The sequence below is a fragment of the Papilio polytes genome, unplaced genomic scaffold, assembly GCF_000836215.1.
Source record: "Papilio polytes unplaced genomic scaffold, Ppol_1.0 DF824047.1, whole genome shotgun sequence".
Taxonomy (NCBI): domain Eukaryota; kingdom Metazoa; phylum Arthropoda; class Insecta; order Lepidoptera; family Papilionidae; genus Papilio; species Papilio polytes.
In genome coordinates, this window is record NW_013525157.1 from 3,838,212 (window position 1) to 3,853,885 (window position 15,674).

The following is a 15,674-nucleotide window of genomic DNA, read 5'->3' on the forward strand; positions in this document are numbered from 1 at the left end:
CGTACAGCCGGTCGGGGCAGTGCTCCGGCCGCTCCATCACTCCGCCCTCCACCACGTACCGCACCACTTGCTCGTTTGATAAACCCTACCACACACCACACTTCAATGACATGCAAAAACATTAAACTAATATATAAACTAGACATAGTGAACAACATTTTTTAACTTCTTTGAAAGGTACTATGTTAAAAAAACTTTTTACAAAATTATAAGCTCGATCTTTTGTTATAAAATAAACTAAACAGTGGCTCAAAATAAAACAAATATTATTTAATGACACGTATTGGCAATTTATTTCAACACAATAAATTAAATGGATCATGTGAAAAAAAATGCAAGGGATCGGCGACTTGCATTCGAGGCTATGTAGTGTTAATACCTGATAGGGTTGCATCGCGAGCGTCGCCATTTCCCACAACACGACACCGTAACTCCATACGTCACTGTTACTTGAAAACACCTGTAATTCAATTATAACGCATATAATAAAAATAGTGCCTTAGTTGAAGTTATATTGAGATTTCAAAGTATTAACCCCGTCCTTGAGGCTCTCGGGGCTCATCCAGCGCACGGGCAGCAGGCCCTTGGTGCCCTTGCGGTAGTAGTCCGTCTCGTAGATGTCTCTGGTCATGCCGAAGTCGCCGACCTTGACGGTGAGGTCTCCGGCGACCATGCAGTTGCGCGCCGCCAGGTCGCGGTGCACGTACTTCTTGGCGGACAGGTACGCCATGCCGTCCGCTATCTCTATCGCCATCTACAATCGTATATCGTCCTTGAACTTCCAACACGTTAACTCACTTTTTGGCTATTTTGACATTTTGATGCCATTAGCCATAGAATAGGAAGACGCATCGTTTCAGTCTAACAGAAACACGTATTTTACATTAAAAATAACTATAATTCAGAATAACAGAGTATTAGTATAGTATCTTTAGAAAATTATGCAGTATTTTCTTTTTCATGAAAAGCTGCTATTTTTGGCAAACGTAGTGTAAGAATTTCAACGACGATTTCCTAATTTGCATCTATCGAAATTAAACAACAACTTGTATGAATGTTGCAGTCGCTAGTATCGGTGTTCAGTGTTGTGTGTTACCTGCAGTATGTTCTGCAGCGTGGGCGGGGCGCCGTCGTCCTTCTTGGGCAGCGAGGAGTCAGCATCAGGCCGGTGCGAGCGCAGGTAGGTCTTGAGGTCTCCGCACTCCATCAGCTCCATGACGACGAGCGTGGGCTGTCCGCGCGACACCACGCCCAGCAGCCGCACCACGTGGTAAGTGTCGAAAGCCTTCATCACTGACGCCTCGTTCAGGAACTCGATGCGCTCCCTGTACAAAAACATACTCTCAATTTAGTCAAAATGATAACCTTTTTTCATCATTAAACACAAAGTTATCAACAAAAAACAAATGACAACTTTGACCTAAATAATGAAACTAATAAAATTTAAATATGAAATAAAAACGTGAAAAACACATTACCTGTCAGTGGCATGTTCATTTACAGTTTTCACAGCGCATCGAGTTTCCGGTTTACCTTTTTCTATGCTTTTAGCGATACCTTCATATACCTGAAAATATTAATACAATTTAATTAAGATAGTATTGAAATAGGGATTTATTTGATTTATTCAGTATTATTTCTTACCATTCCAAAGGAGCCCTGTCCCAGTTCGCGTATGAACTCGATGCTGGAGCGCGGCAGCTCCCACTCGTCGGGCACGTAGACTGTGGACACGTACTCGGGGTTGACGGTGGCGAAGAGCTTGTTGCCCTCGTGCGAGGGCAGCGCGCGGCGGGCGTACCACGCGCCGCCCGACAGCAGCACCAGCAGCAGCGCGCCCGCCGCCACGCCCCACGCCCACAGGAACCCCGCCTCCGAGTCGCGGTCCTGACGACACGTACACATTTATACAACTAGATACACAACAAGTTTTAGTTTTGGCCTATGGAATGCGACGTAGTTAATAATAAACACTCTACGATGCAGACCGATCGCGAGGAAGGCCAGATGCAGAGGGGCGCGGGGTGCAGGGACCAATTGACGCTATAGCGCCCTCGTCATATAACTGTTCTTAACTACATTTTGTAAACAAATTGTTATTGTAATGTACAAATCTATACTAATATAATAAAGCTAAACACCCACTACTGTGTGGCGTAGCCAGCAATCACAGCAGATATTTGACTAATTATTTCTTTAATAAAACGCTCTACATTTACGACACGTTTTAGTGTACCAATTTTCACGCTTTTAAACTTAGGGAGTAAATTGGAAAAACCTTAATGTGGGAAAGGGACCATAAACTACAAGCTGCCAACATAAAGAAGGCAAATTTAAAATTTGACAAATGTAAAAATGTAAATGGAACAGCTAGTATTAATATAATCAGTTTTAGAAGATAAAACGAAATTTTAATCTACGTTAAAACCAAGTCGTTAAATGTGTATGATGTAGGTAGAAAGGGTGAAGTGACGTAGCGTGTGTGGTACCGGTATGAAGACGTAGACGAGCGCGGAGACGTTGCCGGCGCCGCTGACGGTGACGGGCGTGACGCGCACGCTGTAGTTGCCGGGCGCCATGTTGCGCAGCGTGTAGCCGCGCCCGTTCGCCTCGTAGTCCGTCGCCGTGATGCAGCGCTGCAGCCCCACGTCCTGCGCCTACGTAACACATATTTATACTAATAACATTCACGTTGCACACAAAATTAAATAATATAACATACAAGGGGTATGTTTGTCTTGCTTCTCTTGTCGCTTTTAGCGATAAGGCCGCCCTTACGCAAGTCTAAAAATAACTTAATTGTAGCTTCCTGTTGTATTATTTGTGCAAAAGTAATAAATAAAATAAAAAAGCTGTAAAACATATCGTCGTTGAAGTTCTGAACCCCGTGAATCACTTTTTGGCTATTTTGAAATTGACGCCATTCACTAGAGAATCGGAAGACGCAACGTTTCAGTCTATCAGGAACAAGTATTCTACATTAAACATAACTCAAATTAAGTATATAGTATTATAGGTAATTTATATATCTACAAAATTATACAATTTTTCCTCTGTCATGAAAGGTTGATATTTTTAATATCCATGATGTTAGAACTTCGACATTATTTGAATTCATTAAAAAGACATTTGATTTTTTTTAAATAAGGCATAAATCTTACTTGATTGTTGTCCACGATCCGCGAGTGCTGCACGAAGTAAGCTATTGCGAATCCATTCGGGTTGTCCGGCGGCTTCCAAGTTACATTCAGTTCCGGCAGCGTCTTGTTTGATGTTATCACTTCCACACGGACATCCTGAACCACGTCGGCGTTTGCTGACGAAAGAAACGGAATTTTAACTACGCCTACGTTGCAAATACAATGGCATTAAATATTTTGACAAAAATTAATTGGGATTCCTTAATATCGAATATTCCCTTTTTACAATTATATTCCCCACCACAATTATGTTTTTATGTATATGTATATATTAAAAATGAGAAAGTTTAGATGGATGGATGGATATTTGTTAGAGTTTGTAGCCTAAACGGCTGAAGCTATCTCTATAAAATTTGGCATAGATGTAGAGGATAGTCTGGAAGAATACATAAGGTACCCACTTTTTTTTAAATTCCACGCGGACGGAGTCGCGGGCGAAAGCTAGTTATGCATACTTACGCAGCCCTAATGTCCGGAAGGTGTTAAACGTGCGTCCGGAGCACCAAGTCTTGTCGTAGTTGTCCTCAGGCTCGTAGCCCTGCTTCTGGCGGCAGGCCCACAGGTTGACGGTGTACCAGGTGTAGTGCCGCATCTCCTCCACCACCAGCGACCGCGCGCTGCCATCCAGCTCGAAGTACAGCGACTTTACGTATCCTAAACATGTTATGATAGTTTTTTTAGAGACTTGAAAATGAATTTTGGCTCACTCTATCTTCAAAATAGAGAGATACTTCCACTTTGCGTCTATGAATATGTAGTGGGGGTGCTATACCTGTCGATGGTTCTTTCGTGCAACAAATGCTGCGAAATTTACCAATAAAACGTTATCATAGTAATATATATCCCTCTGTTCTTGACTTACAATAAGATGAATATTCGTCACATTATTTTGTAATTAAATTCAAAACAACACCGAACAAGTCTACTACAACAAAGAAAACATGCAAAGCAATGGATTTCATTCGCACAAAAGTCAAAGTTACAGTTATTAGGATGTTTTATTGCCACACCAAGGTCTGAGTTAAGTACTAGCGATAACATGCTTTTTTGTACATATAATGTCATGTTGTAACCATGGGCGTCGCCAGAGGGGATAACTGCTCTCCAAAAATATAATATAGAAAACTACGTCCAATAAGAGGATATTAACAATACTGCTCCGACTAGATCTAGCCTAGATTATCGTCTGGCGATGCCCACGGCTGTAGCCGCTGTCCGCGGTATAAAAATTCAGTAACCTGTAGTATGGTCCTTTATGATGCAAGCTTTAGACTGGATGCCGCATTTGACTGAAATAATGTTGGCATTGATGAGGGATGATAAAAGCGTAATGAGGGTAAGCAGAGACAGTATTAGCAGAAATTGTTTATAATAATGAGGTGATTTAGTAAAGTTGGAAGTGACAGTACTAGGTAACATACCTTCAGTGTCGGTAGAGTTGTAGTACTTCAAGCCTTGTTTCGGTTTGTTATATCCGCTCAAGATGACCAACATGCTGTTTATTTCTTTCTCTATAGCCCGCTTCACTTTGCCGCCGCCCGATTTTTGAGTTTTAACTTTTTCATTACGTATGTAAACCTAGAAGAGAGAACAAATAATGTTAAAAATATTTTTTAATAATCACTATTCTTTGTAATCTCACTAATATCATAAATGCGAAAGTTGGATAGATAGATGTTTCTCAGAGTTTGTGGCCTAAATTGTTAAGCGGATTGCGATGAAATTTGGCATAGATATAGACATAGTCTGGAAGAACACTTAGTATTACTACTACTAATTTTGATTTTTTTTTCTAATTATACGCTGTCGAAAGCTAGTTAAATCATACAATTTAGAAGGATGTATTAGTTCTTACATGGTTCTGTATGAAGTTCTCAAAGTCGATGCTGTCAATGCGCTCCTGCTCCGCGCGCGACGTGAACCGCTCGTTAGGCGTGGGCGCGCAGGCGCACGTGCCGCCCACCTCGCCCGCCCCCACACCCGCACCCGCCCCCTTCCCGCCCGCCTCGCCCTCCGCCGCGCCCCCCGCACCCTCCCCGCCCTCCGCCACCTCCTCGTTGCGTACCGTTATCATATTGGATAAGGCACTCGCTGTAAAAAATTACATATGATTAGCATCAGGAATTGTTTTTTTTTTAATTATTTTATTGACACGGCTTAGTAACTCCTAATATTTTTTTTTATAATACGAGGTGGAAAATGAGCAAGCGGCCACCTGAATCCACCGAAATGGAAAGCGACCGCTGCCCATAAACATCCGCAATTGCAGATGCGTTGCCTATCCTAATTGACGGAGGAGGAGATGCACATAAAGAGGACATTTCCCCTTCCGATGCGTCTCCTCCACCGTCAAATCCACTTTTCCCTCCCATCCTTTTCCCTTAAGAAAAGGGTGGAAAGGAAATAGGATTAAAATTAGGCCTCCGGCTGTAAATATTCTGTAATACCATCTTAGTAAGTGTTTATTAGAGTTTGTACCTCAAACTACTGAAAGGATCTCCATGAAATTTGTCATAGATTGTCTGGTAAAACATAGACTACTTGGTTTTTTATTCCATGCGCACTGAGTCGCGGACTAAAGCTAGTAAGAAATAGTTAATTGACACAACTGCGGTAGTAGACACATCAGTATACGTACGGTTGCTGCAGTAGTTGAGGTTGTCTGCGAGGATGGTGCGCCTGTTGTAGCTGTTGGCCTGTATCTCGACGTGGTAGAGCGATATGGTGCCGTTGGGCAGCGCGGGCGGCTGCCACTTGATCTGCACGGAGTGCGGCGTGCGCAGCTCCACTGTCAGCCCCAGCGGCGGGCTGGGAGCTGCAATTCATTCATTTATTACCCAAAACTAAAATCAACTAAACACAATATGGTAGCTAGGGGATAGGAATGGACTGCCAACTCGTAGAGAATCATCATCATCTTGCCCTTATTCCTATAGAAAGTCGGCACAGTATGTGCGTGTGCTGCTTCCATATATTTCTATCCGCCTTTTCGCCCTTCTTAAACATATTCTCATTCGCACAGTCCATCCATACTACCTTCGGTCTTCCTCTACCTTTGAGGTAGTCTCTCATAGAGGAAAGGAATTCAAAGCATTTTTATATCTATTTTATATCCGATACATATAAAATAGATATAAAAATACTTTGAATTAATGGTAGCTATAGTAGATCTAAAAAGATCTATAGTTTCCGCAACGCCAAGTTCAGTGTATTTTGTGTACAAAGTAGTGTAAATACTTACAATCGGGCAAGGTCTTAAAGTATATGATGGGGCTCTGCGCGCCCTTCTTGTCCTGCTTGGTGGTGTAGGTCTTGACGTAAGCGGCGTAGCGCCTGAAGGGCACGAGGGGTGAGATGGGGGAGAAGAAGGGCTGCATGTCCTCGCAAGGGTCGCGCAGCCCGTTCAAAGCGATCGGCGTCGTCTTATTATCGGTGAACCGCGCGTTGTCTATCGGTATGTCTTTCACACTCCACCTAAGAGAAAAAAGATTTTTTTAAATAATGAAAATTGCATTTAACAATTTTTTTGTCTGTCTGTCCACAAGCCGCGTTCCGGGTAATCTCTGAAACGGCTGGGCCGATTTCGACCAGACTTTCACTGAAGGGTAGCTGACATGGACGGCCATATTATAGGCTACTTTTTTTTAATTCCGCGCTGTCAGAATGGCGACCAGACTGCTATCTCTAAAACGGGTGGACCGATTTGGACGGGACTGGAAGGTAGCTGGTAAAAAGCAGATGCACGCGGGAATGTTATAGACAACCATTTTTTTTAAATTCCACGCGAACAATTTTTGCGGGCAACAGCTCGTAAATAAATAAAAGTGTATCTAACGTGTCGGAGCAGGCGTCGCGCTGTCCGTAGAGGGTGACGTTGTGTTCTGCGGCGATGTAGTATATGGAGTATCCGAGGATGTTGCGGATGTCCATGGCGCAGTACATCCGCCACGTGAGCAGCGCCGCGCGCTGCTTCAGCGTGCTCACCTTCAGCTCCAGCACGTCTTGGAAACCTAACAAAGAACAACGGAAACAAACTAATGTTTATGTTTGTAGGTAATCCTGGCTAGCACTAGTATGTACAATGTGCATCTGTCAAACTGTAACAGTCGGTTTTCACTGATTAAAAACATGTATAGTTGTAGAGATATAGTAGAGAGATATGCAAACTCAATGCAATTAAAACAATATGTCTGTTGAAATACTCCTTGGAATTTCTGTTCTTAATTTAAAATATTCTCTGTCATAATGTTTAGTTCAGAATTATTGTTTTTTCTTTTACAAATAAATTCAATATTTAAACGGAGAAACATCGTTTTATTCTTTAACATATTTATTTCAACAAAATCGTTACGACCGAGGGTTTTAATTCCTTTGTATTTGATAAAACTAATATTGACTGTAACTCACAGGATGCCTGATCGCCATTACTCTCTGCGGAGACCTCAATAGTGTCGAAGGTGGAGATGGGGTCGCGCGTCATGTTCCTCAGCTCCAGGATGTGGTTGTAGCACAGCTTGGAGTTGAAGTGGATGTACAGCTTCCCTCGCGTTATCTCTATCGGCTTGTGCACCGACCAGTCCCACAACATCTCCAGGTTAGGGTTGTTCGAGATGTACAAACTCGGTGTTCTGTAACAATATTAACTTAGTAATTTAAAGGTACAGGAAATTTTTGTTGCTGTCTTTACATTTTATATATATAAAAAAAAACTTTGATTTATCCATCCCCTAAATAATATTTCGTGAAAATATACATATAGCACGCTATGTGCTAGGTAAGTTGTAAGTGTTGGAGATTTTATTTAAAAAAGTATTATTAAAAAATATGCTATAATTGCTAACATTCTACATAAAGTGTGTGATTACACTTTTTTTTATTTTATTATAGACTACAAAATAAAATTTTAAATAAGTATATACAAGTCAAATAGATATTAGTGTGGGATATTACAGACTCACTTAGCATCGGTGTTATGTCCTCCGATGCGGCGCAGCTTCTTGAGGAACATGAGGGAGACCAGCGGGTACGAGCGGACCACCTTCAGGCTGCCGTCGATCTCGCGGATCTCACCCAGGGAAGATTCCAGAACTGATATCGTGTTACCTGCACACACATGTCAATGAGTTAAAAACATCGCAAAAGTAGGATTATTCCCAACCGTCACCCCGCTCTATCCCCACGTGAGAATAATGTTTCACCCGTCCCACCTTTTAACCCCGCCATCACCAATAAGGTGACAGATTGAACCTTTATGAAATATAATAAGTTCCAACCCCCGTCGCAAAAGCTGGGACGGATGAAACTATTTATTCTCATATGTCACCACGTGGGGACAGAGCGCGGTGACGGTTTGGAGTATTCCCAAATGTCACATATCTACTCAATGGTCGTGGAAACTGGCGGTGTTTCACCTTAAAGGCTACAATCGTTTGAATATTTTAAAACGAACGGAACAAAAACCAATGTAACGCAGGTTATAAACGTATCTATACGAAAAAAAGTCGTTTAGTGATACAAGACTACTTTTTTCATAACTGACTTCCAAAATTATATAGTTTTCAATTCACTGCTATCTATATAGTTATTGTCAGGTAAAGCTAGAGTTTGTTTCGTTTGCAATGTACTGTACAGTCAAAGATTGCAAGGTAAAGACAATTTTTGGTGGGGTTTTGGTGAATGTATCAAGTGTACTTGCCGCCGCTAGCTCTGAGCGTGATCTCGAGCGTGCCCTTGATGCGCGTGCAGCCGCGGAAGTGCTCCGCGGCCGCCACGGAGTCCACGCGGCCGCCGTTGCACTCGCGCACGCAGCCCGCCGGCAGGCACGGCCTGCACGTGCCGTTGTGTACGTCGCCCACCTGCCGCAGTCACATATGACATCACTATATGTCCCCACTGACACCCTCGGAGCCTACCCTAAGGTAGGGTGACCGGGCTTTAGTCAAATATAAAAAAGTAAGTAGTGTTCTTCCAGATAATTCTCTACATCTATGCCAAATTTCATCATTTTTCATTTTCTTCCGTTCATTAGTTGAGGTTACTCTAACATCCATCCATCCAAACTTTTGCATTTGTAATATAAGAAGATACTAAGTTTTTCCCGCGACTCCTTTCGCGTGAAATTTAAAAATAATAATAAAGAAAAGAAAATATAGCCTTTGTTGCTCACAGATCAATTACCTTACTAATGGTGAAAGTATGTTTAAAATCGGCATAGTAGTTTTTTAGGCCTATGCATTACAATCAAACAAAGTTTTCCTCTTTATAATATTAGTATAGATAGAACAAGTTGTTGAAATAATTACGAATGGATAAGACACTAAGTTACATTACTTTGATGTTACATTTTGTGCGTATTTGAGAGCGCGGGTAGAAGTTGGGTACCTCCATATAGTCGTTGGGGCACATGTAGACGCAGGTGTTGTTGAGGATCTTGTAGGCGCGGATGTTGGGCGGCGGCTGGTTGGACTCCGCGGGCTGCGGCGGCGGCATCGCGCGGCACTCCTGCTCCGTCACGCAGCGCCGCGACAGCTGCACACGGGATAAAGTAAACCCATATACAAACCAGTCAGGTTTAACCCTACGGGAGTAGGAGTAGGATAAGAAATGATGATGACACCAGTTACATTTTCTTGGTTTAGTTATGAACAAAAACAAAGACCAGCCGTGAAGTGGAAACAATGCTGCGTTTCGTCTGATAAGTGAGGTGCTGGAGTCCGGGATGGATAGGAAAAATGGATTTGACGATGGATGAGACGCATAGGAAGAGGAAATATCCTCTTTATGTGCGTCTCCTTCTCCGTTGATGAAGGGAAAGCAAAGCATCTGAAATTGCGGATGACTCTGGGCAACGATCGCTTCGCTTTCTCGACGAATTTATGTGGATCACTCGTTTATAAATGGTAGTTACCCGGTAGGTGTTTGCGGGGCAGGAGGTGACGCAGGTGCGGTTCTCGCCGTAGCCGAGGGAGTAGTTGGCGCAGACGTGGCAGTCGCGCGCCAGCGGCCCGTCGCAGCCTCCCAGGCAGGTCACGTTGCAGCAAGTACCGTTGCGTGTGCACGACCGCCCCCCGCAGGAGCTCGGACATGCTACATGTATTGAGTAACCGTTAACTATATGAAAAACAATAATAACTAATCTTATTATACTACAAAGCTCACACATGACCAATTTACTGATTGTTGGTCCTTCCTTTTAAAGGCGCTAGGAGCCGAAATCAGTATTTAATTAATTTTTTTCATCTAAGAACACGTAAATCATAGAAATACTTATGTCTGCAGTTCGTTGACAATAGTCGTATAGCATCCTATGATAAAAACCTAGTAATACCACTAAAACATCGCAGAACAAATGGTGATGATAGAAGATGAAACGTCCAGATGGTATATAAGCTTACTCTTTTGGCAGTGCTGGTTGTCCCAGCAGAGAGGGCGGCCGGAGCTGTCGGTGGGGCATTGGGAGTCCTTCTGCGTGTCCTCCTTGTGCCCCTGCGGGCTGGGGCACAGGCCGCACAGTCGCGTGTCGTAGTTCGACTACATAACATAATAACCTAAGATTAAAACATTCTATCATCCATTTCTGCACATTTTAACACATATGATATTTTGTATTTGTGTTTGTGTGTATGCGGTAATTCGGATAATCATTTAAGGGCTAGCAAATGTTTGATAAACAATAAGTTTTACTGTTTCCGATAGGTTTATTAAAGCAGTTGAAGTGCACAAAACAACACAACATTGGCTACAAGTATAGTTTACTTGGAGTACAACATTTAAGTCTTGTTATACATACGTTATGTACACTATTCACTGCAGTATAAAAACTAAGTTCAAGCCTTTTGCAGGAAATTAGTTTTTAGGTGCAATGTTGGAATTATGCGACACTAGCCACGAACCAATTGCAACGTACTGCTGCACTGTGTACTGATGTTATCGTTTCTAGGTATTACGTTTTGTTATTTAGCAATGGTTTGCGTTTTTGTTAGTAATTCGCCTAAATTGCCTGTAGACATGCGTTGTGAAATTATAAAGGCCTGATTTAACTACAAATCTACAATTTTTTAACGAGTATTGTCAAAGAGCAAATTGACTTATATAAATAATATTTGTTATTTCATAAACAAATAAAAAATATAGAAATAGCGTAGGGCAGGGCTACCGTTGACCGGTTATCAGCACGAAGCGAACGCGACGGCATGTGGTCAATAGCGTCACTGCGGTTTCCCGCCAATATAAGGTTGCGAACAAACTAGTTGGGGCCGCGGCCTCGAGGATGTTTTTATCGCGAGTTGCACTTTCCACCACTCCAAATTTTATTAATATAAAGAAAATATCAAACTTGTTTTTAACACAACACGTACATCAAAATTACAATAAATAGTAGAGATAAGAAATTTTAGTTCGATTTAAAATATCAGTATCATGATTGTTTAGTGTAAGAAATGTATGAATGAGAACTGCCCCACCTTACCCGGATCAAGATGTTGTCGTCGCCGTCAGCCACGATGCGCGACCAGTCGACAGTGTTGGTGTAGCAGAGCTGGTCGTTCTGCTGGATGCGCACGCCGCCACGCTCCACCCGCGTCAGCGACCGCAGCCCCAGCGACTGTCACAGCGGAAACCTTTACTAACACATAACGCTCACGTCCGCAACCCAAAGAATTAATAAGCCCAAAAGAATATTAAAACCAGTTGAACAATGTACAACTGTAGATAAAAAAAATTTCTCACCTCAAGATCTTGACAATCGAAGACAACAATGGCATAATCCTTGAAGAGTTGCATGCCGCGCACCACTGAAAGGTTTGGGAACAGGTTGCCGAGGTTGCGCACGCCCATCAATCTGCAAATATAAAAATCGTTTTAGTCTGTTATTTTTCATTTTACTTAATTATATCTATCCATAAATTTATTGAGATTACCTATATATAGTAATGTATCCTGTAACTTCTCTTAGTTCTGGGAAGCTCATGTTGTCGTAGGCGTTGGAAGACGGGTGTTCGATGACCACGATGCTGAGGTGGCCCTCGATCACGCGGCAGCCGCGCAGCTTCATCATCTGGTCCGCATTGTTCCGTATGTCTAGTGACGGGCATACTGCAACGAAATTTAAAAAATAAATTAGAAAAAGTTGTACAATGTAACGTATTTTGGTCAAAGTTACAACCACAATTTGAAACCGATGTTTGCCACAAACTTGACGTAGGCCTACGTATAATAGAAGATATCATCGAAAATATTTACATAACATTTGTATGTTTAAAACTGAATATTAAATTATTGTTGAAAATATTTTGAAAGCTGCATTTGTTATAAGCTATTTGTAACGCTTTCAGGAATTTTACTTCAAAGAAACATCGTGATTTGCGTAACAGTCCCCCAATGCAACATTAGTTCGTGGAAAAACGTTTCAAAACATTATAGTACCACTTTTAAGTCTTTCAAGAGTGATTTGATGTATTTTCATAGACATATTTCTAGTGCTCATTTATTAGTAGAAATAAACTGTACTTCCAAGAATCTAATCTTCATCTTTACACTTTCTCGTCAAGCACATCTTTATAATTTAGAAAAGCTTTTACAATGAGCATACATTCTAACGGCCGAATTTTGAAACGAATCTCTGTTTGAGATCCGTTCTGAAAAGCGGGTTACAATCTGCCAATATTGTAATGAAAATTTAAGTTAAAGCGTGGTCTTATCATCAAGACCATGCTACATACTGAAATGTCGTTTCAATACTTAGCCGTAAGAAGTTAATAACATTGTTGTCAACAAAGTGTGAACTAACAACGAAATGATCAATCAATGTGTATACGGGCTGCACGTAAATTGGTTCTCGTAAACAGCAAGCCGGCCTCGCATCAGGCACGCGCCGGCACGTTCCTCAATTACAAATGATTATTTTGTTATCCCCTTCGTGCGCACTCGATTATTCGCTAATGATCTCCCGCATAGCAATTGTTGGGGGACCACATGCTAGCTTAATGCTACTGTTAATATATTTTACTTAAGATCTTATATACGCACGAATTGACTCCTCATTTCGTGTATTTCAGACCATAAGTATCCATCCATCCAGTATACCACAATTATGAACGGAAGATAAAAAAAAACATAAAAAAATCTCTCATCTTTATAGAACTTTATCCAATAGAGTAGTTAAATCAGTGTTATAGAACAAGCAAGTTAGTCTTATTCTCCAAAGGTACTCATTTGTTTTTAATAAAATTGATGATATATGGCATAGACCAATAATTACGTTATGATGCTATATCATAGACGTGTTTGTTGAAATTATAATAATAATAAATAACAAAAGTACAATAAGGTATAGAGCATAATAACATTACCAAGTTGTTTTCCTAACAATGTTTATGTCAACATTTGTAATAGAAATTCGAGTAGTACAAGGTAAAGGGAGTGAAGTACGAGGCAAGGTCACCCTACTGCGTAGTATCGGAAGTGCGTTTCTACGCAGTACGCAGTACGCACAACACAGTGCGTCCATAGAGAGAACATTAGCGCATGCGCGCCGATCCACCGCGCCGCGACGTACGTTTGCAAACCACGCGGCCATTACTAAAAATGGCGTCCAACGTAAACAAAAACAATAAACTCTTCGTTTCTACTGCTCGTTGCCAGTAATTAACTTTGTTTATTACAATTCATAAGAGCCTTAGTAATTAAACTTAATTAAGGCTCAACATTGTATTTATCTGGTATAATTTAATTATAAATCCTTTATTTGAGCATAATTCAGTTTCTTTATTGAGAGAAAAATTAAAAAACCATGTTTCGGTAGTGCAAATGTAGCTCAATTTGAAATTTCAATCGGGTACATAATTTAAACTACCTAATTATAAAAATCTGTTTACACCCAAATACAGTTAAACTTTGAGTAACCGTCGGCTTCCATTGCTAAAAGACATTTATACGAAACTTATTATCATCCTCTCTCCTTGAAAATAACAATATGTTTCTTATACATATTACGGCAATAGAAACTGGAAACCTGTGGTAACATTTTGCCGCCAATGAAAACAGCGCGCCTAGTGCCCACTACAAACATTGGCTTCAGACGCGCCATAATAGTGCAGCTCTATGCAATGCAAATGAACTCAGTCGCATAGCGCAGTCCCCCCCCCCCCTTACCCTCACTTTGCTACACTTGAGCAAGTATTTATAGGCAATGGAATGTTATTATAGTACTCCACACAGGTATGGGCTACAACGCACTCGATGTCGATGTTTCTTTGTAAACTTTTATTAAATTTATCTACGTTCTTGCGGTGTAGTTTAAATAGCACAACTATATATATTGTGAATGTGTAGGTTTTCAATGTGGCATGTTGGTGATGTTAAGTTATTCTAGTAAATAATCGTAAAACTCGTAACTAGAATAACAAACTTTATTTTAGTTCTCTTATTTCAGTAATAGACTACATTTCAGTGTTCATTAGATAAGTAATGTCACAATATCGATACAAACATCCATCACTATGGTGTTAAGATTGTACTGCAAACACAATATATCGAGCGGAGTCCGCGCGGCATCGCCCCGCCACGCCTTACTACGTCGCTACTACAGCCTCCGCGCCGCCCGCCCGCACACCCCGCCCCCGTACCACGCAGCCAGACCCGTCGCCGAACCAAACGGATGCCTGTCGTAAAAGCGCAAATTCGTATAACACTAGAACGAGCTTGAAAGTTCAAGGCGACGTGGGAATAAGCAAGTCGTTTCATGGTACGAGAGTCGTCTCTTTATTAATGGTTGACGCCGCGTAGCTTTTACGTTTACGATAATTTAGTAAAATTATAGTCATTGAGCTCGCTCGTTGGTTGCTCGTCGGATAAACAGGTTGCGTCATTACAGGTACAGTATGCAATGATGCATGCACAACGACTTTGTACATCTCGAGCGAGTAATTTGAATAGTTCGTTTATTTTGTGTTCTATTCCCATTTAGATCTCACGGCTCTACTATACTTATGTACCAACCAGAGGTACCAAACCATTTGAGTGCACTTATCTACTAAGAGAATTGTAGACAATTTTTTCCATTGACCAACCATATGTTTTTTTTTTTTCGATGTTTTCCCACTTATTTTTAAGTGTGATTACCCCAACAACTGCATATTTCTATTAACTCGACCATTATGTGCAAATACAAGGAAGCAATAGTTATTTTTCTTGCAGGTAAACAGTCTTCTTCCGTGACAACGTTTTTTACATTATGATCTCATAATTTTTGTATTGTTGTGCCGATTAATATTTACATTATCATAATCGTAGGCTACTTATATAATTAATCAAACAATTACGTTAACAATTTTACCTATTCATTGGGTGAGTTTGTACTACAGATTTCAAGACATTGCAAAACTTATCTTAACCGCAGAATTTATTATGTATTTTAGACATTTGAAGTTAGAACATTGATGACTTTACCAGACGAGAGTGGCCATATAACTGGAC

At 41.1% G+C, this 15,674-nt stretch overlaps 1 protein-coding gene across 1 annotated transcript in view; it reads right to left on the reverse strand.

The window, feature by feature from the left end:
- LOC106100349 (insulin-like receptor) overlaps nt 1–15,674 on the reverse strand; it is a 58,978-nt gene that overhangs the window by 4,512 nt on the left and 38,792 nt on the right. Inside the window, exons 3-25 of the mRNA XM_013279174.1 lie at nt 12,119–12,293; nt 11,928–12,039; nt 11,668–11,802; nt 10,595–10,730; nt 10,108–10,286; nt 9,582–9,728; nt 8,896–9,055; nt 8,159–8,303; nt 7,608–7,828; nt 7,036–7,210; nt 6,442–6,674; nt 5,839–6,015; nt 5,056–5,291; nt 4,622–4,778; nt 3,660–3,854; nt 3,162–3,316; nt 2,490–2,657; nt 1,645–1,887; nt 1,479–1,567; nt 1,097–1,325; nt 536–754; nt 380–460; nt 6–85 (exon numbers count right to left, since the gene is read on the reverse strand). Coding sequence (XP_013134628.1) covers nt 6–85; nt 380–460; nt 536–754; nt 1,097–1,325; nt 1,479–1,567; nt 1,645–1,887; nt 2,490–2,657; nt 3,162–3,316; nt 3,660–3,854; nt 4,622–4,778; nt 5,056–5,291; nt 5,839–6,015; nt 6,442–6,674; nt 7,036–7,210; nt 7,608–7,828; nt 8,159–8,303; nt 8,896–9,055; nt 9,582–9,728; nt 10,108–10,286; nt 10,595–10,730; nt 11,668–11,802; nt 11,928–12,039; nt 12,119–12,293 — 3,847 coding nt within the window. The remainder of the gene's footprint in view (nt 1–5; nt 86–379; nt 461–535; nt 755–1,096; nt 1,326–1,478; nt 1,568–1,644; nt 1,888–2,489; nt 2,658–3,161; nt 3,317–3,659; nt 3,855–4,621; nt 4,779–5,055; nt 5,292–5,838; nt 6,016–6,441; nt 6,675–7,035; nt 7,211–7,607; nt 7,829–8,158; nt 8,304–8,895; nt 9,056–9,581; nt 9,729–10,107; nt 10,287–10,594; nt 10,731–11,667; nt 11,803–11,927; nt 12,040–12,118; nt 12,294–15,674) is intronic.